The sequence below is a fragment of the Mobula birostris genome, chromosome 25 (genome assembly GCF_030028105.1).
Source record: "Mobula birostris isolate sMobBir1 chromosome 25, sMobBir1.hap1, whole genome shotgun sequence".
Classification (NCBI taxonomy): domain Eukaryota; kingdom Metazoa; phylum Chordata; class Chondrichthyes; order Myliobatiformes; family Myliobatidae; genus Mobula; species Mobula birostris.
This window is the reverse complement of record NC_092394.1, coordinates 37,954,044-37,979,902: the sequence shown is the minus strand read 5'-3', so window position 1 is coordinate 37,979,902 and position 25,859 is coordinate 37,954,044. Positions and strand designations below refer to the sequence as shown.

General features: G+C 41.8%; 1 protein-coding gene across 1 annotated transcript in view; it reads left to right on the top strand.

The window, feature by feature from the left end:
* The window catches only part of hpda (4-hydroxyphenylpyruvate dioxygenase a), a 58,563-nt gene extending 32,704 nt beyond the window's left edge, over positions 1 to 25,859 (top strand). The window contains exons 7-14 of the mRNA XM_072242778.1: positions 5,293 to 5,382; positions 8,250 to 8,356; positions 9,944 to 10,021; positions 12,738 to 12,900; positions 14,373 to 14,444; positions 21,233 to 21,355; positions 22,623 to 22,739; positions 25,085 to 25,859. Of these exons, the coding sequence (XP_072098879.1) occupies positions 5,293 to 5,382; positions 8,250 to 8,356; positions 9,944 to 10,021; positions 12,738 to 12,900; positions 14,373 to 14,444; positions 21,233 to 21,355; positions 22,623 to 22,739; positions 25,085 to 25,195 (861 nt within the window). The 3' untranslated portion in view covers positions 25,196 to 25,859. The remainder of the gene's footprint in view (positions 1 to 5,292; positions 5,383 to 8,249; positions 8,357 to 9,943; positions 10,022 to 12,737; positions 12,901 to 14,372; positions 14,445 to 21,232; positions 21,356 to 22,622; positions 22,740 to 25,084) is intronic.

Below are 25,859 nucleotides of genomic sequence, written 5' to 3'. Positions count from 1 at the left end.
TTATTTGAAAATGTGACCAGCAAAACTGATAGAAGGTAAGTTGTAGATATATATTTGCATTTCCAAAAGGAATCTGACAAGGCACCATATAAGGCGCATAAGTTATGAGCCCAAGATATTGGAGGACATGTATCAGCACAGATTGTGAACTGACTGTCACACAGAAATCAAAGTGTTGGAAAAAAACACGTCATTTTCAGGCTGGGGACATGTAACTAGTGAAGTATCCCAGGCGTTGGATCATGGCCCTCAATTCTTTGCCATTTGTACTGATGACCTGGACGAGGAATAGTAATGTAGTTGTTGGCATAACACAACTCCAGAGCCAACGACCAGGTTCATTCCCCCTGCTGTCTGTAAGGAGCTTGAAGGTTCTCCCTATGCCCATGTGGATTTTTCCAGGTTCTCCAGTTTCCTCCCACGTTCCAAATCATATGGGTTAGTAGGTTAATTAGTCACTTGTACATTGTCCTGTGATTAGGCTAGGGTTAAATAGATGGGTTGCTGGGCAGTGCAGGTTGTTGGGCCAGAAGGGCCTGTTTTTCTTACCGTACCTCTAAATAAATAATAAAAATAAGTAAAGTTTCCAAATGTGCTGGTGATACTGAACCGATGGAAAGGCATGTTGTGCTGAGGACATTGTGACTCTGCAATGTAATGTAGACAGATTTAGTGATTGAGTGATATCCTGGAAATTGGAGCTTAATGTGGGAAAGTGTGAGGGTCATTCACTTCAGTAAGAGGAATCATAAGGCAGACCATTATATAAAAAAGACAGAGACTATAACTCAGTGAATTTACGAGAGACCTAGGTGTTCTAATGTATGAATCACAAAGTTAACAGGCCGGTCCAACAAGTTATTAAGAAGGTCAGTGGCATGTTTTCTTTATCACGAAGAGGTGGGAAGTTATTTCACCTATAGTGTGTAGGTTCAGAATTTTCATCTCATTACCTAAATGAGGATGTAGCGGCGCTGCAGGCAGTCCAAAGGTAATTTGCCAGGCTAGTTCCTGGGATGAGAGGGTTGTCTTCTTGAGAGAGGCTAGGCAGTTTGGGTTTGTGCTTCTTGAAGTTTAGAATAAGAAGGGTGAATTTATTCAAACACATAAGAACCCAGGGAAGTCTTGGGAAAGAAAAAGTTTAAATGTTTATACTAGTTGGGAATATAAAAAGGGACATAATACAAAACCAGGAGCTGGCCTTTTTAAAGTGAGGTGCATTTAGACTTTTTTTTTTCCAAAGGGCAGTGAACCTTTGGAATTCTATGTCTCAAAGGTGGGGAGCATATCTTTAGATACGTTTAAGGGTGGAGATAGATAAGCTTTTGAACGATTGAGGAATTGAAAGTTATAGGAATAAGCCAACATGGATTGCTCGTGAGTGGTGGGTGTGAGAGATCTGATAGTATACTCCTATTCCTATTTTCTTGTGTTCTTAAGTAAAGGATGTACGTTGCTATATTAGTCATCGTTAGTAAAATGATGAGCTTGCATATTTGAGGGATTATTTAACCTTTCCACACAATCTGGGTCAAACACACAGCTTTTTTTTTAAAACTCCTTCCTACCCATTCCTGTTGTTGGCAAAACAAAATGTGTGTTAGCTGCACCATCAGGCAGCATAATTATGAAGTATCTGGAGTATGGATGGTGAGCTCTGTATTCTGGCAAGGACAAAGAGGAGCTACCGTTGTCCCTGTCAGAATACAGAGCTCGTCATCTGTACTCAAGATAATTGTTCACTAAATAGTTGCTGTTAGCTACTTCATTCTGCTTTTTGCTGGTATGGCCCAAGCTCTATGTCTGATCCAATTTCACTTCTACCCTTTCAAACTTTCAGTCCTGAGCTATAGTTGGCTGCCTCACACTCTCCTCTGCTAGCCTAGTCCATTCAATTTGCAAAAACAAGTTACATTTATGTAAGCCTTTAATATGTAATAATATTCCAAAACATTTTACAAATCATTAGTTAAAACAAATACGATGCATTGAAACAGGAAGAGGTATAATTATGGAATGTCGTTTGAAAACATGGGTTTTTAAACGTGGACAAAGAAAGCAAAGAGCTTCAGGGAGTGTCAGGGAAAGAGAAAAAAATATTGCTTATGGCACTTAAGAGCATTGAAGAAAGGAGAGACAGAAAACTTATTAGAGGAATAGAGCAGTTTTGGTAACAGGCTGGAGGAGACTTCAATAAAGAGGAGGTGTGTATATGGTGATATGGAGTTAAAATAAATAATGGAGATACGACAATTGGTAAAAGATGAGATGCATGTTTCAGAATGTTGTGCGAGTTGGTACACCTATAGAGCATTACAGCACAGTACAGGTTATTTGACCCACCATATCGTTCTGACCTTTTAACCTACTCTAAGGTCAATCTAAACCTTCCTTCCTACATAACCCTACATTCTTCTATCATCCATCTGCCGATCTAAGAGTTTCTTACGTGCCTGTAATGTATCTACCTCTATCATCACTCCTGGCATTCCACGCACCCACAACTCTATGTAAAGAACTTGCCTCTGACATCCCCCATATATATTCCTCCAATCACCTTAAAATTATGCCCCGATTTCAGTCCTGAGAAAGTGTCTCTGGCTATCCACTCTATATATGCCTCTTATCAGCTTGTACACCCCTATCAAGTCACTTTCCATCCTCCTTCACTCCAAAGAAAAATGCCCAATTTGTTCAATGTATCTTCATAAAACACATTCTGTAGTCCAAGCAGCATCCTGGCAAATCTTCTCTGCAGCCTCTCTAAAGTTTCCACGTCCTTCCTATCATGAGGTGACTGGAAATGCACACAATATTCCAAGTGAGGTCCAACAGAGTTGTATAGAGCTGCAACATTTCCTTGCAATGCTTGAACTCAATCCCCTGATTAATGAAGACCACCACACCATAAGCCTTCTTACTAACCCTGTCAACTTACGCAGCAAATTTGAGGGATCTATGGATGTATACCCCAAGATCCTTCTGTTCCTCCACACTGCCAAGAATCCTGCAATTAATCTTTCAAATTCAACCTTCCAAAATGAATCACCTCATATTTATCCAGGTTGAACTCCATCTGCCACTTCTAGCCAGCTCTGCATCCTGTCATTCTGGGCCAGTATTCACTGGAATTCAGAAGAACGAGGGATGTCTTAATTGAAAACTATTGAATGATGAAAGGCCTTTATAGAGTGAATGTGGAGAGGATGTGTTTCCTATTGTGGGAGAATCTAAGACCAGAGGACACAGCCTCAAAATAGAGGGGTGTCCTTCTAGAACAGAGATAAGGAGAAATTTCTTCAACCAGAGAGTGGTGAATCTGTGGAATTCATTGCCACAGGCAGCTGTGGAGGCCAGGTCTTTATGTATATATTTAAGGAAGAAGTTGATAGATTCTTGATTGGTCTGGGCATGAAGGGATATGGGGTGGGGGGAGGCGAGCAGGAGAATGGGGCTGAGAGGAGATCCCAGATCCCAGCATACTAGTTTGATGTGAGATGCTCTGAACAGTATCATAAAATGCAATTAAATTCCTGGCCATGTTAGGAGCTGTAACATAGGAAAAATAGTTCACCCTTTTATTCAGTGTTTAATGGTATTGAACAGCATCATACCATATTGAATTGTTAGAGCATACACTGAGCACCTTGAGCAGAGCAAGACATCAGACCTTTGATACCTGTGATCCAAAGGTTATACCAAAAGTGATTAAAGAAAGTACAATAGGGCTAGGTTATTGTTTCTAAAACTTAGATGGTAAAAAGGTTACTGAAAGTTCTGTGGTATTTGAGAGGAACCAAAAGGACAGAAAGGGAGAAACTTATTTTGCTGATGTAGGATAACAGAAATAGCCTAAAAATTATAGCCAGTAGAATGAGTTGACAAACTTTTGTACATGCATTTGATGGTAGAAGTTTGGAACATTTTTCTGCAAATGGCAATTGATTTAGGTCAATTGTAAAAAAAAAAATCAGGCAAAAGAGTAAAAATGACTGTGTGGAATTAAGCCATGAATCAGATGTAGCTTCTTAATATGGAACAGGCAAAAGGGACTAAATAGTCTCTGCCTATTTCAGATGTTTCAGATGGTCACGGCCTGACGTTGTGTGGATTAGAATGGGTTCCTGTATTCATTCCAATCTGTCAATCTGTTACCCAAAACCTCACCTCGCACTTAGTGATGAACTGATAGAGGAGAATCCAGTCTCATCTGGTATCCAACATGACGCTGCTTTAACAGGTTCTTGGCAGCTAGGATGGAAGATAAGCTGGTAACCTTGCTGGAATTCTGTTGTGGTAAATATTACTGTCACAAGTTTCTTTGTTAGCATACAACAGAAAGGAAAAGAACATATTGAAGGAAAACATGGTCACAGAAATCAAAGGCCACGTGATTTAACTCTGTGCCCAGGGGGCTACTTTAGTGTTGGCACCACCTATTTCATTAGCAATAGGATAAGGATATTCAGGATCTGGCAGTATCGAATTATTTGGATGTGGATACTTTTGGCAAGATCTGTATTTATCTTCCACTCTTAGTTGCCCTTGAGAAGGTAATGGCGAGTCACCAGTAAAGCCCCAGTAGTGTCAGCTCCCATGATCCTGTTGGCTTGTGATATGGTCTAATATGTTATCTTAGACGATAACACAAACACTCAAAAGTGTTGATGGTACTTGTTGCAAATTAAGACATTGCAACAAGTACCATTAACCCTCTTGAGTGTGCTATGGTCCAAGATAACTTAAAATAAAGTTAAAGATTAACCAGCAATTGGAAGTTTGAGGAAATAGAAACCAGAAAGTCTTCCCCCTGCATGTATCTCATTATTGGCGGTTTGCTGAGTACAAGGCTTTGCAGAGCACAGCTCTACTGTAATTATAGAGCTGCCTCCCTTTGTCTTTTCTTCTCTTTCACATGTATTATAACCAATTATTTCAGCTCCAGGATGTTTTGTTGTAGCTGAGAGCTCAGCGACTGCCTAATCAAACTAAATGTATGAGAAAGAGACATTAGAGATTTTCACCCTGAAGTAAAACAAAAGTTGGGAATACACAACAGGAATTTCAACAATTGGTAAGGAGTCACACCTTAGTCTCCCTGTCCCTTTAACCATTATTCTGTTTGAGCAATATGTTGGTACCATTAAGCCATGGAGATAAGCCATTCATTAGTCCCAGCATCAGTTTGTTCGATTTATTGAAGGACTCTTTAATCTTCATTTCTGCTGAATGATTAACAGCATGTGGGGAGGGGCTAAATTTGCTGATGACATTTCACTTCTGAATTTGCAGACAGCAAAGGAACGTGGTGCCGACATTGTGAAGGGACCTTGGGTAGAGGAGGATAAAGATGGCAAGGTGAAATATGCCATTCTGAAAACTGTAAGTATTGATCCTTTTTGTAAGTGTGAAATTTCACATCCCACTGTAGAGAATCAACCTAATTGTAACGTTTCAACAATAAGCAACTGCATGAACTATCTCTCGACATGTAATGTGAAAATCTATGACATCTCCATTGCCCTCCACCACTTTGAATGTTTTTAATTCCCTGTTTCCGGCAGACTGGTTCACCCCCCCCCCCCCCACTATTTTTCTTCCAGGAGGAGAGGACATGCCCAACCCAACCTGCCGGACAAGTCTTCCTGTTCTACATTTAGCAACTCCTATATATTTTTACCTATGTTCCTGTTCTGAAACTGCCCTCCTCCACTCATTGATCAGATAACCTTGCTTACAGCTGATCCCCATGGTCACCCTGGTTTCATTGGATCAGAAGAAACCCTCTTCTCCTAGCCCTGCAGGTTTACAAGGTTCACTTCTTCTGATCAGTTCCAGGGGAAAATCTCTGACTTGAAACATTAACTCTGCTTCTCACCACAGATGCAGCCTAACTTGCTGAGTATTTTCAGTCTTTTCTGTTTCTGTTCTAGACATGTATTGTTATGCTAATGCAACATGGGAAAGATAGCAGACCTGCTCCCATTCGTGGCCTGTTCCAAAATTATGTGGTAATGCTGGGGGAGGTTAGCAGCAGACTCAACTATGGTTCAGACATGATCAAATATTCTAGTGACTCTCACTACAGGGTTACAGGGCAGTACAGATGGACTTAATCTATTAAACAGGTTCAGGAGTAAAAGTAAAGGCACCCGTTACTCTTGCGAGACCATGGATCTGCGCCTGGAAAGTCTTCACTCTCCAGGGCGCAGGCCTGGGCAAGGTTGTATGGGAGACCAGCAGTTGCCCATGCTGCAAGTCTCCCCTCTCCAAGACACCAATGTTGTCCAAGGGAAGGGCATTAGGACCCATACAGCTTGGCACCAGTGTCGTCGCAGAGCAATGTGTGATTAAGTGCCTTGCTCAAGGACACAATACGTTCCCTTGGCTGGGGCTCGAACTCACGACCTCCGGGTAGCTAGTCCAATGCCTTAACCACTTGGCCACGTGCTCGCACTAGATTCAGGAGTAGAGGGGAGAAAACATGCGAAACAACTACAGTACACAGGTCATGTTGAAGTCATGTCACATTGTAGCTGTGGGAGTCTCTGGTGGGCAATCGGTGGAAACTAGCACTTTCTATAAAGCACAAAAAAAGAGAAGGAAATGTCCACAGGATGGTGGATAACTATGTGTCAGATTGGAGGCCGGTGACTAGCGGTGTGCCTCAGGGATCTGTACTGGGTCCAATGTTGTTTGTCATATATATTAATGATCTGGATGATGGGGTGGTAAATTGGATTAATAAGTATGCAGATGATACTAAGATAGGTGGCGTTGTGGATAATGAAGTAAGTTTTCAAAGCTTGCAGAGAGATTTAGGCCAGTTAAAAGAGTGGGCTGAAAGATGGCAGATGGAGTTTAATGCTGAAAAATGTGAGGTGCTACATTTTGGTAGGACTAATCAAAATAGGACATACATGGTAAATGGTAGGGCATTGAAGAATGCAGTAGAACAGAGGGATCTAGGAATAATGGTGCATAGTTCCCTGAAGGTGGAATCTCATGTGGATAGGGTGGTGAATAACATTTTTGCTATGCTGGCCTTTATTAATCAGAGCATTGAGTATAGGAGTTGGGATGTAATGTTAAAATTGTGTAAGGCATTGGTGAGGCCAGATTTGGAATATTGTGTATAATTCTGGTCACTGAATTATAGGAAAGATGTCAATAAAATTGAGAGAGTACAGAGGAGGCTTACTAAAATGTTGCCTGGGTTTCATCTCCTAGGTTACAGAGAAAGGTTGAACAAGTTAGGACTTTATTCTTTGGAGCATAGAAATTTGAGGGGGGACTTGATAGAAGTATTTAAAGTTATGAGGGGGATTGATAGAGTTGACATGGATAGGCTTTTTCCATTGAGAGTGGGGGAGATTCAAACAGGAGGGCATGAGTTGAGAGTTAAAGGGCAAAAGTTTAAGGGTAACATGAGGGGGAACTTCTTTACTCAGGAGTGGTAGCTGTGTGGAATGAGCTTCCAAAAGAAGTGATTGAGGCAGGTTCGATGTTGTCGTTTAAAGTTAAATTGGATAGCTATATGGACAGGAAAGGAATGGAGGGTTATGGGCTGAGTGCAGGTTGGTGGGACTAGGTGAGAGTAAGAGTTCGACATGGACTAGGAGGGCCGAGATGGCTTGTTTCTGTGCTGTAATTGTTATATGGTTATATGATTTCTGAGGATTTTTTCAGTCCTATTAAATGAGGGCAGTGAGGAAGCACTCTCTCTTCCCTTCAGCATGTGTACTCCCTCCTTCTGCATTAAATGTGCTGTTGTGGTGTCTGTGGCTTGGCTCCACCTGATCCCATATCTTACCATGTAAACAGGGAAGATGGGTAGAAACACAAGCAGGGCTGAATTAACTCAACTCTCTGGACTCTGTTCTCAGCATTCAAGGCCCAAAGCCTGCAGCAAGTATTATTTTAATCTGCAAATTTAATATTATGATCAGTTATATCACAGACACTGTGAGACTGAGGAATTTACTTTATCAGGTCAAAACTCCAAGTACACCTTCAGTGCAGATAATTCTAGATTCATTACAGGGCTTGAAAGATGCAGGACTCTTGGATTCATATTCTTGAATTCTCTTATTCTTACAGCTAGCAGACTTAGCATTATCACCTCGTTGCCTTGATGTGTTCTTTCTTCCTGCTCTCTTCAACCTTGATGTCAGCAATGCAGGCCCTGGCCTTCCAACAGAGAGCCTGAGGTTTGGTACTAATGTCTTTTGCTATGGTCTTTCTTTCAGTATGGGGATACAACACATACCCTTGTGGAGTATTTGGGACCATACCGTGGTCTTTTCCTGCCGGGATACAAGGAGCCCCTCTACAGGGACCCACTCATTTCCACGCTGTGAGTAGATCACCATTTAGAACTTTGGAGCAAATTTTAAAGGACTTTTAAAGCATCAGCAAAACACAAGTCCGATTATCTATGAGAGCTTCTCCTTGAATATCCCCAGTGAATTCTTGGTTCCCAGTGTGGGTTGAAGTTCACGTTTGCAATGCTAGGATTTAACGTAGTGGCAAGTTTCCCATGCATTTAAATTCTAAACCATTCATTTCAAGCTTCCATTGAATAGATAGTGCAGGATGGCGGGAAGAGGTTGTAAGTGTAGCCACAATAGTTGCAAGTAAACAGTACATCGTAAAATCTTGTTGTGGACAAAAATCAGAACCTTTCTGAGAAGTACTCCGAATTAGGGGAATATAGTGATGGCTGCAGCTGTAGATTGTGCTTGGGATGTACAGTATATGGGAATAATGCATTCAAATGAGAAACTTGTTTGCATGAGTGCAAATACTCATACACATACACTCACTGGCCACTTTATTAGATACCTCCTGTACCTATAAAGTGACCACTGAGTGTATGTTTGTGCTCTTCTGCTGCCCTAGCCAATCCACTTTAAGATTCAATGTGTTGTTATTCAGACATTCAGAGCACACCACCGTGGTAACACATACTAATCTGAGTTATTGTCGCCCTCCTGTCAGCTTGAACCATTCTCCTCTGTATACACACACATATACACATATATATTCAAGATTCAAAAAACTGTATTGTCATTCTAACCATGCAACAGCTCTGCAGGGCAGAATGAGACAGCGTTTCTCAGGGGCAGTGCAATCATAACAAACGTGACACTAAATAATAAACATAACAATAAATAGTAAAACACAACAGCCACATGTCAGTTATATATACAACACACACACACACACACACACACACAACTTAACTAAGTAGTGCAAAAAAATTGTGAGGTAGTGTTCATGGATTCAATGTCCATTCAGAAATCTGATGGCAGAGGGGAATAATGTGTTCCTGAATCATTGAATGTGTGTCTTCAGCCTCCTCTACTTCCTCCCTGATGGAAGCAGTGAGAAGAGAGCATGTCCTGGGTGATGGGGTCCTTAATAATGGATGCTGCCTTTTTGAGGCATCGTCCTTTGAAGATGTCTTGGATGCTGGGGAGGATAGTGCCCTAGATGGAGCTGACTGAGTTCCTATCTTACTGCAGCTTATTTCAATCCTTTGCAGTGCCCACAGAGTTACTGCTTACAGGATGTTTTCATTTGTTTGTCACAGCATTCTCTGTAAACTCTAGAAAACTTTTATGCACGAATTCCCAGGAGATCAGTTTTGGAGATAGTCAAGCTACCCCGTCTGGCACCGACAATCATTCCACAGTCAAAGTCACTTGGATCACATTGCTTTCTTATTCTGATGCTTGGTCTGAGCAGCAAATGAACCTCTTGACCATGTCTGTATGCCTTTATGCATTGAGCGCTGTTCCCACATGATTGGTTGATTAGATACTTGCATTAACAAACAGGTGTATAAGTGTACCTAAATGAAGTGCATGTCCTCATCCTGTTTAGAAACTTTGTGAATTGGTGGTTGCTGATGTTGTCTTGATACTTGTCTCTGTTGCAGATCCAAAGGAGGTCTGAATTTCATTGATCATGTTGTGGGAAATCAGCCGGATGATGAGATGCTACCTGTGGCAGAATGGTACGAGCCAGTTCCTCACATAAACAACCCCTCTCTTTTATCCCTCACAGCCAACCATGAAGGTGGGGTAGACTGGGAAGTTACTCACTTGTGGGCAGCTTTGACTTGGAATCTGCTCAGCATGAGATGTGGCTTGTAAGAATGCCAGTATTGGCAATCCATTAGTATCACACCACTCAGTCACCAAAATAGTCTAACATTTCCTCACCGTGTCATAGAAAATGTCGCCAGATCACAGAAAAAGTGTGGAACAGTGGTGAAAGAGGGATGACAACCAAAGTTATAATTGAAGGCTATAGGCAAGAGGAAAACTAAGGGGTTCTAATGGTACTTTTAAAGATTAAAAGGATCAACACACTGCTTGGGCTCACTGTAGTGCAGCAGTTAGCGTGACACTGTTACAGCTAAGGGTGCCGGAGTTTGGAGTTCAATTCCTGCGTCCTCTGTAAGAAGTTTGTATGTCCTTCCTGTGAGCACATGGGTTTTGTCCCACATCTTAACAAAGATGTATCATTAAGTCAGCATGGATTTGTGAAAGGAAAATCATGTCTGACGAATCTCATAGAAGTTTTTGAGGATGTAACTAGTAGAGTGGATAGGGGAGAACCAGTGGATGTGGTATATTTGGATTTTCAGAAGGCTTTTGACAAGGTCCCACACAGGAGATTAGTGTGCAAACTTAAAGCACACGGTATTGGGGGTAAGGTATTGGTGTGGGTGGAGAGTTGGTTAGCAGACAGGAAGCAAAGAGTGGGAATAAACGGGACCTTTTCAGAATGGCAGGCGGTGACTAGTGGGGTACCGCAAGGCTCAGTGCTGGGACCCCAGTTGTTTACAATATATATTAATGACTTGGATGAGGGAATTAAATGCAGCATCTCCAAGTTTGCAGATGACACGAAGCTGGGTGGCAGTGTTAGCTGTGAGGAGGATGCTAAGAGGATGCAGGGTGACTTGGATAGGTTGGGTGAGTGGGCAAATTCATGGCAGATGCAATTTAATGTGGATAAATGTGAAGTTATCCACTTTGGTGGCAAAAATAGGAAAACAGATTATTATCTGAATGGTGGCCGATTAGGAAAAGGGGAGGTGCACCGAGACCTGGGTGTCATTATACACCAGTCATTGAAAGTGGGCATGCAGGTACAGCAGACGGTGAAAAAGGCGAATGGTATGCTGGCATTTATAGCGAGAAGGTTCGAGTACAGGAGCAGGGAGGTACTACTGCAGTTGTACAAGGCCTTGGTGAGACCACACCTGGAGTATTGTGTGCAGTTTTGGTCCCCTAATCTGAGGAAAGACATCCTTGCCATAGAGGGAGTACAAAGAAGGTTCACCAGATTGATTCCTGGGATGGCAGGACTTTCATATGAAGAAAGACTGGATGAACTGGGCTTGTACTCGTTGGAATTTAGAAGATTGAGGGGGGATCTGATTGAAACGTATAAGATCCTAAAGGGACTGGACAGGCTAGATGCAGGAAGATTGTTCCCGATGTTGGGGAAATCCAGAATGAGGGGCCACAGTTTGAGGATAGAGGGGAAGCCTTTTAGGACCGAGATTAGGAAAAACTTCTTCACACAGAGAGTGGTGAATCTGTGGAATTCTCTGCCACAGGAAAGAGTTGAGGCCAGTTCATTGGCTATATTTAAGAGGGAGTTAGATATGGCCCTTGTGGCTACGGGGGTCAGGGGGTATGGAGGGAAGGCTGGGGCGGTGTTCTGAGTTGGATGATCAGCCATGATCATAATAAATGGCGGTGCAGGCTCGAAAGGCCGAATGGCCTGCTCCTGCACCTATTTTCTATGTTTCTATGTTTCTAAGTCGATTGTAAATTGTCCTATGATTAGGCCAGGGTTAATAGGTGGGTTCCTGGGTGGTGCAGCTCGTTGGCCCAGAAGGGCCTGTTCTGTGCTGTATTTCTAAATAAGAATAAATAAAAATAAACAAAGAAATCTCAGAACTTTGGTCCAAATAGTTTACAGCACAGCTACTAATAGAAACTGAGATTACTCTAGCTGAATTAGAGACACTGATCAAAGGAGTCATGCTTCTGATGGTGAAGGAAAGAGTCCTTGTCAGTACCAAAGGTGATGACATTTATTTTTTTCAGTGTTTTACTGAAGAAAGCAGGGGATCATCTTGGTGATAGACTCTGTATTGCAGTTTGGACTGTGAACTCCGTGGAGACGGAAAGGCAGGGGAGTGTTGGGCAGGAACCTCTATGCAGTGATGCTGGGCCTAGACCGGACCACAGATAATTTAGAACAATTTGCACATGGAGTTCTCAGTGATCTGGAATGTAGGAGAGCTTAGGATCCCTTGCAAATCCAAGAAATATCAGCAAGCAGGGTAGAAAAAAAGTATCCAGAAAGAAATCCTTTTAGTTCCAAATCTAAAAATATAAATAACTGGAAATGTCCAAGAGGTGCGACAGCACCTACACAGAGATAAAAGGAGAGAAAATTTCATATCAATTAAATCTGATTTTATTTCAGATTTTTAGCATCTGCAGGACTTTGCTGTTATTCATCAGTTTATGCCCATTAGGGCAGTCTTCTCTGGTACATTTCTATGTTATCCATTGCAGAGTAACGAACATCAGGGACCAGACAGTTCACTCCCTCCTTCAAGTACTGCTCCAACAGCAGCCAAGTTGAATCTCATGATGAAGGATGATTGTCTCATTAATATGAACCTTGACCTTACTTCTCAGGTACCAGAAATGCCTAATGTTTCACCGGTACTGGTCAGTGGATGACAAACAAATCCACACAAGCTATAGCTCCTTGCAATCCATCGTTGTCGCCAACTATGAGGAAACGATCAAAATGCCCATCAATGAGCCGGCAGCTGGACGGAGAAAATCCCAGATCCAGGTATGAGCATTTCCCTCTGTCGCCCCCTCCTGTCTCCCTTGATAATGAATGCTTTGGGGTAGGGCTAATGGACCTTGGGCGGGGATCCATATCTTGCTGCTGGAGAGGAAACTGATTTGTCAAATAAAAGTGATTAAATCGATAGTTGTTGAGACCCAGTAATGATTGGTTGACTGAACCCTGAGAGTCACTGAAGTCAAAACTGAATGTTCATCCAATCTTAATTCTTCATTGTACTGTTGGTTTTCTACATGGAGCTGAACAACTGGAAATTTGCTATACTTGTTCAAGTGTATCTTCCAAAATCTCAGCAACCAATTCTTTGGTAACCAAACCCGGACACATGAATCAATGAACTAGTAGCGTAATAACAATAACTGGACTCTGCTATGCTATTTGAAAAGATCAAGGTTGATCTGGTTGTAGTGTCAATTCCACATTCTTACCAGAGCCTTTTACTTCCTTGCTTATTGAACATCTATCTACTTCTGCCAGAAAATCAAAGAAACTGCCTCCATTTCCTTTGAATGACTTCAAAATTCAAAGTACATTTATTATCAAAGTATGTATAAATTATACAACCTTAAGATTCGTTTGCTTACAGGCAGCCGCAAAACAAGAAACCCAAAAGAACCTGTTAAAAAAGACCAACAACACCCAATTTACAAAAAAAACACACACAAATCGTGCAAACAATAAAAGCAAGCAGCAGCACTCAGAACAAAAGTGAGTCCGCGGACAAGAAGCCCAGAGCAGGCCCACAGCCTCAGTCTCACTGCAGCAGAGAGTGGAGCGAAAATCATGGAGCAGTGAGCAGAAACGGGCCGACCCCTGCCTCCGGTCCCAACATCCAGCTTTTTCAATCCATCTGGCCTGGCGTTTAAATTGTTCAAACGCTGGATCATCCTTCACACTAGGACCCAGGCCATGTTGCATCGACACACTCTGGCCCTGGAGTTCTGTGAGAAATAAAACCTTACGTCTATCCTAAAAGGGTGACCCTTTATACTCGTTCACTGATCACTATGCCTAAGATCTCCCACAGGGAAGCATTGCTCCACATCCAGTCTATCAATGTCCTGAGGATCTTACATGTATCAATGATCCCTTCTCACAGTGAAGAGAAAACTAGTCTATCTAAGCCTTCCCTTCTCAGTCAGCCTGGTCCACTCAAGGTATTAGTCATGCAAAGCTTCTCTGAACAGCCTCCGATTACTATAGTATCTTCCCTCTTAGATCTAGGTCAGGGGAAGAATTAATTTAAATGCCCACCAATTGCTGCCAGGAAAAGTTTCATTTCAAAGTTTTCACATACAAATGGTGAACTATGTAACTGAGTGACTCAGGAGGTTTGTCCAAATGTTACAAAAGGAAATGGCAGTACTCGATAAAAACCATGGTAAGGGATGGAAATGGAATACACTGCATTTGAAATTTTAATATCTGCACTTTCTGTCCCTCTCTCGCCCTAGGAGTATGTGGATTACTATGGCGGACCTGGAGTGCAACACATTGCTCTCCACACCTCTGATATCATCCAGGCTGTAAGTCACTCAATTTTATTTCCACTTTATTTCTATCCTGGACAGCCTGGGATGTAATCATTCTAATTTGTAATGTGTGTACCTTGACTAAAAGGGAGAAATCTTTATTAATGACAAACAGTCCCTGATCATTGTTCTAGTTTAGTGAGGATCACCTGAACTTTTTAAAATTAGGCTATGCCTCGATGGCCAATGGGGAGGCATTTTATTTTCCACAGATGCCTAACAGGTTGAGACGGTGGTGGGGAAGGCAAATACATCGATAGCATTCATTTGCGGAGGACTAGAATATAAAAGCAAGGATGTAATGTTGAGGCTTTATAAAGCACTGACAAAACCTCAGTTGGAGTATTGTGTGTAGTTTTGGGCCCGTTATCAAAGGAAGGATGCACTGGCGTTGGAGAGGGTTCAAAGGAGGTTCACAAAAATTATTCCAGGATTGAAAGGCTTATCATATGCGGAGTATTTAATGGCTCTGAGCCTGTATTCACAGGATTTCAGAAAAATGAGGGAGGAATCATATTGAACCCTGGTCTTAAGGTGTTATACTTAAATGCACGCAGCATAAGGAATAAGGTGGATGATCTTACCATATAGCTACAGATTGGCAGATATGATATTGTGGCCATCACTGAGACGTGGCTGAAGGATGCATGTCTCTGGGAGCTGAACGTCCAAGGACACATGGTGTATCGGAAGGACAGGCAGGTAGGCAGAGGGGGAGGCGTGGCTTTATTAGTAAGAAATGATATTAAATCATTAGAAAGAGGTGACATAGGATCAGAAGGTGCAGAATCTTTATGGGTTGAGCTAAGAAATTGCAGGGGTAAAAGGACCCTGATGGCACTTATATACAGGCCTCCAAACAGCTGCAGTGATGTGGACTACAAATTACAACAGGAAATAGAAAAGACTTGTCAGAAGGGCAGTGTTATGATAATTGTGGGGGATTTTAACACGTGAGTGGATTGGGAAAATCAGGTCGGCACTGGATCTCCAGAGAGAATTTGTAGAATGTCTGCGAGATGGCTTTTTAGAACAGCTTGTTGTTGAGCCCACTAGGGGATCAGCTGTACTGGATTGGGTATTGTGTAATGAACTGGAGGTGATTAGGGAGATTGAGTTGAAGGAACTCTTAGGAGACAGTGATCATAACTTGATTGAGTTCACTGTGAAATCTGAAAAAGAGAAGCCGAAATCCGATGTGTCGATATTTCAGTGGAGTAAAGGAAATTACAGTGGCATGAGAGAGGAACTGGCCAAAGTTGACTGGAAAGGGATACTAGCGGGAAGAGCAGCAGTGGCTGGAGTTTATGTGAGAAGTAAGGAAGGTGCAAGACAGATATATTCCAAAAAAAAAAATTTTCAAATGGAAAAAGGATGCAACCGTGGCTGACAGGAAGACAGAGGATTGGGAAAGTTTTAAGAGCTTATAAAAGGAAACTATGAAGGAAATTAAGAGGGAAAAGATGAACTATGAAAGGAAGCTAGCAAATAATATCAAAGAGGATACTAAATGCTCTTCAAGTATATAAAGAGTAAAAGACAGGTGAGAGTAGATATAGGACCGATAGAAAATGATGCTGGAGAAATTGTTATGGGAGATAAGGGGATGGCGGAGGAAATGAATGAGCATTTTGCATCAGTCTTCACTGAGGAAGACATCAGCAGTATACCGGACACTCAAGGGTGGCAGGGAAGAGAAGTGTGCGCAGTCACAATTACGACAGAGAAAGTACTCAGGAAGCTGAATAGTCTAAGGGTAGATAAATCTCCTGGACCAGATGGAATGCACCCTCATGTTCTGAAGGAAGTAGCTGTGGAGATTCTGGAGGCATTAGCAATGATCTTTCAAAAGTCGATAGATTCTGGCATGGTTCTGGAGAACTGGAAGATTGCAAATGTCACTCCGCTATTTAAGAAGGGGGCAAGGAAGCAAAAAGGAAAGTATGGACCTGTTAGCTTGACATCGGTGGTTGGGAAGTTGTTGGAGTCAATTGTCAAGGATGAGGTTATGGAGTACCTGGAGGCATATGACAAGACAGGCAGAACTCAGCATGGTTTCCTTAAAGGAAAATCCTGCCTGACAAACCTATTACAATTTTTTGAGGAAATTACAAGTAGGCTAGACAAGGGAGATGCAGTGGATGTTGTATATTTGGATTTTCAGAAGGCCTTTGACAAGGTACCACACATGAGGCTGCTTAACAAGATAAGAGCCCATGGAACTACGGGAAAGTTACATACATGGATAGGGCATTGGCTGATTGGCAGGAAACAGAGAGTGGAAATAAAGGGATCCTATTCTGGTTGGCTGCTGGTTACCAGTGGTATTCCACAGGGGTCCGTGTTGGGGCTGCTTCTTCTTACGTTGTACATCAGTGATTTGGATTATGGAATAGATGGCTTTGTGGCTAAGTTTGCTGATGATACAAAGATAGATGGAGGGGCTGGTAGTGCTGAGGAAACAGAGAGTCTGCAGAGAGATTTGGATAGATTGGAAGAATGGGCAAAGAAGTGGCAAATTAAATACAATGTTGGAAAGTGTATGGTTATGCACTTTGGCAGAAGAAATAAACGGGCAGACTATTATTTAAATGGGGTGAGAATTCAAAGTTCTGAGATGCAACGGGACTTGGGAGTCCTCGTACAGGATACTCTTAAGGTTAACCTCCAGGTTGAGTCGGTAGTGAAGAAGGCGAATGCAACGTAGGCATTCATTTCTAGAGGAATAGAGTATAGGAGCAGGGATGTGATGTTCAGGCTCTATAAGGCGCTGGTGAGACCTCACTTGGAGTACTGTGGGCAGTTTTGGGCACCTTATTTAAGAAAGGATGTGCTGACTTTGGAGAGGGTACAGAGAAAATTCACTAGAATGATTCCGGGAATGAGAGGGTTAACAGATGAGGAACGTTTGTCCGCTTTTGGACTGTATTCCTTGGAGTTTAGAAGAATGAGGGGGGACCTCATAGAAACATTTCAAATGTTGAAAGGCATGGACGGAGTGGATGTGGCAAAGTTGTTTCCCATGATGGGGGAGTCTAGTATGAGAGGGCATGACTTCAGGATTGAAGGCGCCCAATCAGAACAGAGACGCGAAGAAATTTTTTTAGCCAGAGGATGGTGAATCTATGGAATTTGTTGCCATGGGCGTCAGTGGAGGCCAAGTCATTGGGTGTATTTAAGGCAGAGATTGATAGGTATCTGAGTAGCCAGGGCATCAAAGGTTATGGTGAGAAGGCGGGGGAGTGGGACTAAATGGGAGAATGGATCAGCTCATGATAAAATGGTGGAGCAGACTCGATGGGCCAAATGGCCGACTTCTGCTTCTTTGTCTTATGGTCTTATGGTCTATTGAATGTTGAAAGGCCTCGACAGAGTAGATTTGGAAAGGATGTTTCCAATGGTTCAGGAGTCTAAAACCAGAGGACATAGCCTCAGAATAGGGGGATGTCCATTTAGAGCGGAGTTGAGGAGGAATTTCTTTTGCTGGAGAGTGGTTAATCTGTGGATTTCATTACCATAAGTGACTATGAAGGCCAGGTCACTGGGTATTTAAACCAGATGTTGACAGATTCATAATAAGGGCATGAAGGGATACAGGGAGAAGGCAAGAGATTGGGGTTGAGAGGAAAATGTATCAGCCATGATGAAATGGCAGATCAGACTCAATGAGCCAAGTGGCCTGTTACGTAACTGGCAACAATGAATATCAACCGAGACAGGTTATATAAAAACAATTTATTAAACACAGATAAACGATAAAAAAACAAACAAAAACTTTAACTGGAAGTTAACCACTATGCAACCGTTCAACAAATCGCCACTGGGCCCTGGTTCGTAAAACGTTAAATGCGACAACAGTTCTTAAAGCGATAAAGTCAGATATAGTTCTTAAAATGGTAAATTTGAAAGTCCAACAGATTTATACATTCAATTGGGAGAGACTTCTCTGGAGAAGAATTTCTTCATAGACGTGACTTTCCTGCTGGTTCTGTCCACAGGATTCCCAATGCAGTAAATACACAGTTTAAAACAACACACCTTAAATTCTAGAGACAGCAAACCTTTGCATGAACTCTTTGCTCTTTTGGCAAGAGTTATCTTGATGCAGGTCGCTACTCCTTCAACGAAGACTCAGTAAGGTCGATCCTTTGTTAAACTGCCAAACGATGCCGACTTCTCTCGATCCTTCAGTCCTGTACTTCGATAAAGTCTTCACTCTCCCTTCTACTGCTGGAGTAGGGTAAATCAGCCCATTTAGCCAAATATTTCCAGTCCAATAATATTGTATCTTGCAACAGAACGCAACACTCCGTTTTAAAAATGAAACTGCGTCATAAAAACAAATACGCAACGGAAACAGAGATACAGCACGTTCTACCTGGAAATCTAAAAACTAAAAACTAACTGCGTCATCTGGGGTCTACCCACATGGTGCACATGTCATCACGTGACCTCACATCGGCAGGAAAATTACATCAAGTGACCTCCAAAAGACCATTACATCATTCTCACAAAAAAAATCACAGATCTCCTTGAGGCATGTAACAGGCCTAATTCTGCTCCTGTATCTTATAGCCTTATGGTCTAAAAGGGCCAACCAATAAGCTGCAGCTCTAAGACACACCAAACTTTGTATCTATAAAGTATAATGGGGTTTCAAAACTTCTGCAACTTTGGGTTCTTGTCTTTATTGACTGTGCATAAAGAGCAGTGTTGTTATGCTGTATCTGTGTAGACATTAGCTGGGCCACTGGTACAATACTGCGATTGTTGCAAGCAAGTGACCCTGCAGCCTTCTACACAGGGAGATTTAGAGATTGAACTAAGATAGAGCGGTACCTATTAAACATGATAAGGAAAATTTAAGAAAAAAACATAATTTTATTCAATTTGGAACTCATTACCTGAAACAAGGCTGTGTGTTCCATATTGGAACAAAAACTTCACCAACTTATAAGCAATCTGATCAGAACTTGAGGAAAGATGACATACAGATGAATATACAAAAAACTGGGAAATGGGATTTGCAGATCTAAAATCCATGTAAACCAGAAATGAGCTGAATGTCTTGCTTTTCAGAAATGTCTCTGATTCGCTACTAGGGCTGGTTTCTTTCTGTGGTTCAGAGTGCAGTTAATTACTTTCTTATTGCAGCAAATATGGAGGCCTTTCGGTTCATCTGATCCGTATCAGCTCTCAGCATCAGTATCCCATCTGTGCCATTTCACCATCTCTCCATAACCAGAATTCTCAGATGCCCACCAACTCCCCTTTGGTCTTATGCCACTCAGCACAGGGTAATTGACAATAATGAATGAACCTATTAGCACATCTTTGGGATGTAGGAAGAAGCTGGAGTATCTGGTAGAAACCCAAACCGTCATGGGGAGAACAGGCAAAATTTACAAAGACAGCGTTCCAAGGTCAGAATAAGCCCTAGGACCCGGAACTCTTAAGACAGCAGCACTAAACCACCACTAATCTGTCAGATCAACACTTGTCCGGTTTTTCAACAATATACCTTTGGAAACAATGCACTCTGCTGGCAGCAGTGAGAACAGCAGATAATCCTGACAATATTCCAGTTTAAACCTTGGGAAAAGGCAGAAGAGAACAGTTAAGGATGTCTGCTGCCCCTGCAGCAGCCTCATTTTAGTAGTCATCTCTTGTATGTGAACCTGGTGAGTGCATGCTTGTTGTCTGACTGCGGATCTGATCATATTCCCAGCCATTTCCCCAGAAGGAGTAGGAGAGCTGTGGCTGCATTCACTGCAGTGAAAGGACTGTTTGGATTCCAGTATATGTAGCTCCATAGAGATAGGCTGGCATGTTAAATGGTGGTAACCCATCTAGACTTGGTTCAAATCTCCCGCAGAAACGAGAGGGCAAAAGAGGACCAGTGGGGTGTGGAGGGTAGTGTAGTGGTTAGTCTGGGTTTCCTCCTACAGTCCAAAGATGTATCAGTTTATAGGCTAATTGGTCATTGAAAAATAGTCCTGTAATTAGGCTAAGTAGGTGGGTTGCTGGGCAGCGCAGCTCATTAGGCAGGAGGGACCCATTTTGTGCTGTATCTCTAAATAAAAATAAGAATAAAAATAAATGTTGGGTGTAAAGTAGTAGTAGTAGTAGTCATACTTCATTGATCCTGGGGGAAATTGGTTAAAATTGGCCAAAGCACTAGTGTAAGGCTCTGACAATGCTGCCCTGTTGAATATCCTACCTGACAGCTATCACGTTACTTTTTGTTGAAGTTTACTGCTTGCAAATTTACCACTGAATGTTCTCCATCTTCAAGGTGGTTGTCCTTCAGAAAAGCTCTTCATTGGTCTCTGTTGCTTGGCAACCTTGTGAAGGGCCGTATATAAATGCTTTTTGTAATTTAGCTGAAACATAAGAGTCAGAGTGGTCTTTAAACTGTAATTCAGATTTAAGGAAGCGTAAGTTGAAGGAGAAAGCATTATAAATCTACCATGGAGGTTTATTCCATTTAAGGCTGTCATTTGGCAATAGACTGCCTCTCAGAGTGAAGATGGGTGAATTATTTCCAGCCCTCTGGCTGTTTTAGGTCACAGTGATATTGTAGCTGTGCTGTGATTTGTGACTCTGCCGACCATTCAGCTTGTGTGGAGTGGCAAGATGTTATCAGTGTGTTTCCTGCTTCCTCCTGGAGCTGTTACTCAGCCGTTGAATCTGTTACTGTCATCACACTCTTTCTGCCGTATGTTTCAAGGCAGAGCTCCGTAACTTGAAGTGTGGCTGATTACTGCTTCAACTGTTGACAGGTCACAAATTTAAAAAGTCGTGGGACGGAGTTCCTGAACATCCCAGACTCCTACTACGTTCAGTTGAAAGAAAAATTAAAGATGGCGAAAATAAAGGTGCAAGAGGACCTGAAAAAGTTGCAGGTACATCTGAATGACCAGATACCAGGTCTCCAAGTGCAAAGAATGAAGGCAATTTTCAGCCAAACATTTAACTGACAGCATCAACAATGAAGAAATCACCCTTGCTAGTGTCCTGCTTAAGACATTACATATGCAGAATGTCGACGGTGGGGAACTGAATATGATTCAAACAATTCTGTTCGATTTAGAACATAGTTTAAGACTGAAGAAGAGAAACTATAGCATATTTCCCAATTAAAATGTGGTTGTTTCTGTTGAAGAATGCAGTAAGTATATGTGTGTGTGGGGGCTGGGGGGAGTGATTGCATATAAGTTACATAATTTACAGTAGTGTGGTCATCAAGCTTGACTGAAAGCAAAAATGCCCAATTATCTCTACTCTTGGCTTTTCGGGTTCCACTCAAAGGAACTCTGCACTTGAAATCGGTACCTGCCTTTGATGATGTTTATTTGCTGGTAATGGTAATGAAGAAATCAAGCCTTGGCTCAGCAAAAGCTGTGCTGTTCCCTCCATGAGGGAGCACAATCCAGTCAAGTGATTGTAAACAAGAGTCAAATGTCACGTAATCAATGGGAATGGCTGCTTCAGGTGTACTGACTTACAGTACTTAATGCCAGTTATGCCATTGGTGCTTAGGCAATAGTGAGGGTCCCCCCATTTCTGTCTGACCTTGGCCATCTTTTCCCCCTCGTGCCCCAGGTTCAAAAGTCCTCTTTTTAGCCATGCAAGTCCCGGGTGGAGACTCAGGAATACAGTCACACACAGGTATAGAAGGATTCTTCATTGCTGTTTCTGTAATAATTTCTTTTTTGACCACTCATGGTTGTTAGCCCCAAACCTGGAGGACCGGTAGACCACTCTTGGTCTGGCCTCTATCCTTTGACCTGTCTGGCATGGGTGATCCTACCAAGAATCAAAGTACAAGACTTTGAATCCAGCCAACATAGTTCTCCGGGTTATTGAGGCCCATAAGCCTCCAAGCCCTATGACAAGTTTGGGATCCCCTTGGAGGTTCAGGCATATATCCAACATCTTAATGTTAGTCACTTGACTGCAGTTCAGCCGCTCAGTGCTGGATCTTCCAATAGCGTCTTGAAAGCAGGCCAATATTCCCACATAGATTATTAGGAAGTCAGCAATTTGGTATATCTGGAATAATTATTTACTTACTCCAAACATACCAGATAGCTTGCTGCCTAATAATTCCTTTCATGCACAATAATAGCAGAATGATTCTGTGACTTGGAAACTTCTTCTTTGTAACAGGAGCTCAAGATTCTTATTGATTATGATGAGAATGGCTACTTACTGCAGATCTTCACCAAGCCTGTCCAAGATAGACCCACACTCTTTCTGGAGGTGATACAGAGGCATAATTTCAATGTAAGTACCGTGGACCGTCCTCATCTCTGCATACGAGCTTCAAACCCAGACCTCAATTAGATTGAACGAATAGTCTTTGGGGTACTGCAAGTCTGTGTCTTTGCTGTTGCTTTGCTGCATGCTTGAGTGCTCGGTGGTGGGTGCTAATGCTTTTTTTTGCTAGTGGGGGGGGATTGTTGCTTCACTGGTGCTTATGCGTTGGGGGGGCTTTGGGGTTCTTACAGTTAACTGTCATGCATTCTTTGGGGCACTCCTCTGCTTCTGTGGATGGCTGTGAAGAAAAAGTATTTCAGCATGTATATTGTATACATTTCTCTGACATTAAATGTACATTTGACCTTTGAATTAGATACATAGGCATTCCAGTACCTGTTTGTTGTGCACACGATCCACAAGTCCAATGTTCTTTATCTTTAAAAACATGCATTATTCTGTCATGCGCCTTCAAATTCATATTATAACCACCTGCTTTCTGTGTTGTTGATCTGCACTCAGTCTATGAACATGCAAAATTCAATATGAATCAATCTGAAATAATCAGCAAGTCGGGCAGCATCTTTGGGAGGGAAAATAAACAGTCGACATTTCGGGCTGAGAGACCCTTCATCAGACGCTGCCTGACTTGCTGAGTTCTTTTGAGTCCAGAATTTTGTATGCATTGCTCAAGATTCCCAGCCTTTGCAGAATTTCTTGTGAATCTGAAATAATCATTTCTTTTTCAATCTATCCCCGTAATACTGGTGAAATCGGATCTTTTCCAGCATTCTCCATGTGGAGCAGGCTAATTCTTGACCTCAACAATCACCCAATCACAGGTGATATCCTTCAACCTGCCATAAGGCTGCTACACATCAAGATATGGCCAATGGGCTCAATTTTAGAGGTATTTCCCATGCCACTGGGGAGTCCTTTTGTACCTCCAGCAGGTTACCAGTCTCCTCCTGAATCTGTTAGCTGATGTTGGATAGGGAGGGTGAGTGTGACATTATTGGGCCTCCATTGACAATCCAGCACACACCACTGCAGTCACAGCAGGAACACCAGACAGTTTTCTCCTCCTCTATTGATATTGTGACCCACCTACTAGAAACAATAATGATCCTCAGAGTTAGGGATTAAACAAGGGGTCTTCTGGTGTGTATACAGCATATTGTAGCTTTCCTATTGTATTAAAAAGGCAACAAAGTTTAAAATTATTGACAGTCCAATCCATCTGGCTGTAATTGCCACCAGACTAAAAGAAAGACAAGGGAAAAAAGGATACAAACACCTAATGCCAATTGACAGACCTTACTCGGCAATTATTAGTGGTTCCTGCAGAACAGTGGTAAAAGTAATGAAAACAGCTCAAGCCATCACTACCACTGAGCACATCTATAAGCAGCCTACATCATCTAAGATGCCCACCTTCCAAGCCTTGCTCATTTCTTTCTGCTGCCATTGGGTTGGAGGTACAGGAGCCTTGTTCAGGAACAATTATTACCCTACAACCATCATGCTCCTGAACCCTAACCCTATCTTCACTCACCGCGACAACGAAATATTCCACAACCTATATCTCAATATTATTTATTATTACTATTATTATTTGTTATTGTTTAGAATTGCATAGTTTGTCTTTTTATGTACATGGATTGCTTTGACTGTGTGCAGTTTTGCATTGGTTCTATTGTTTCTTTGTATCTACTGTGAATGCCAGCAAGAGTATTATATGGTGATATACACTTCGTGGCCGCTTTATTCAGTACCTCTTGTACCTAATAAAGTGGCCACTGAGTGTGCATTCATGGTCTTGTGCTGCTGTATGTTTGATGTATTGTGCGTTCAGAGATGCTCTTCTGCACACCACTGTTGTAATATGTGGTTATTTGAGTTACTGTAGCATTCCTGTCAGCTTGAACTAGTCTGGCCATTTTCCTTTGACCTCTGTCAGTAACAAATTATTTTTGCCCACAGATATTTATTTGTTTCTCACACTGTTCTCTGTAAACTCTAGTCTGTTGTGTGTTAAAATCCCAAATCAGCACTTTCTGAGTTGCTCAAACCACTCAGTCTGGCACTAACAATCATTGCACAGTCTAAGTCACTTTTACATTTTGTCCCCATTCTGATGTTTGGTCTGAACAACAACTGAACCTCTTGACCATGTCTGCATGCTTTTATGCATTGAATTGCTGCCACATAATTGGCTGATTAGATATTTGTATTAATAAGCAGATGTATAGGTGTATCAAAGAAACTAGTCACTGAGTGTATATGTACTTTGATAATAAATTTACTTTGAACTTTTAACTGTCATGCATTTTGCACATATCTAACAATGCATGTTACTTTTCTTTTTGAAGGGCTTTGGAGTTGGAAACTTCCAGTCATTGTTTGAAGCTATTGAGGCTGATCAAGAGGCAAGAGGAAACCTCACTGTTTACACACCCAACAAAGTGCAACCATTTTATTAAAATAACTGGCCAGCAAATCATAGCACACACTTAGAGAGCTTCTCAGTAGTATTAGTAATTCTTCATCTTCTTCAGTCTTTAACTCCTCCCAGAGACTTTATAAACTTAAATCCAAAGATAGTGTTACATAATCTTGGCTTTTAATTTGTCTTTTCTCTGCCTGGGTAGGTGTCTGTGACTTACTGTTATCTCAGTTTCTAAGTGAGTGTTGTACTTCTCAATTGTACTTGTTGTGATATCAAAGGTCACAGGTCATTCAAGCTCAGTGATCTAAAAAAAGACCGCAGTTCTCTCCTAGCTTAGTCTCAGTATTTAACATGTATCTGTGCACGTATATACATCCCACGTAGAAATTTGTGCCTAACACACATTCATTAGCATTCATGTGCAACATGTGTTCACATCGTACATTTGAGTTACATTCACGTGTGATCATTTTTATTTTCTCTTGCACTTGCACATACTCTATACTTTCATACTAACCAGATACATTTAATCGCTTTCTCACACAATCATTAACACCTTTGCACAAGCAATGTGCATTCCTTCCTCTGCACAGATATGAACACACACAGTGTAATGTGCACCAGTAGATAAGAGAAAATACATTCCCCATTGGACTACTACTGAATTTATGAGAATAATTAATAAACATGTCAGCCTA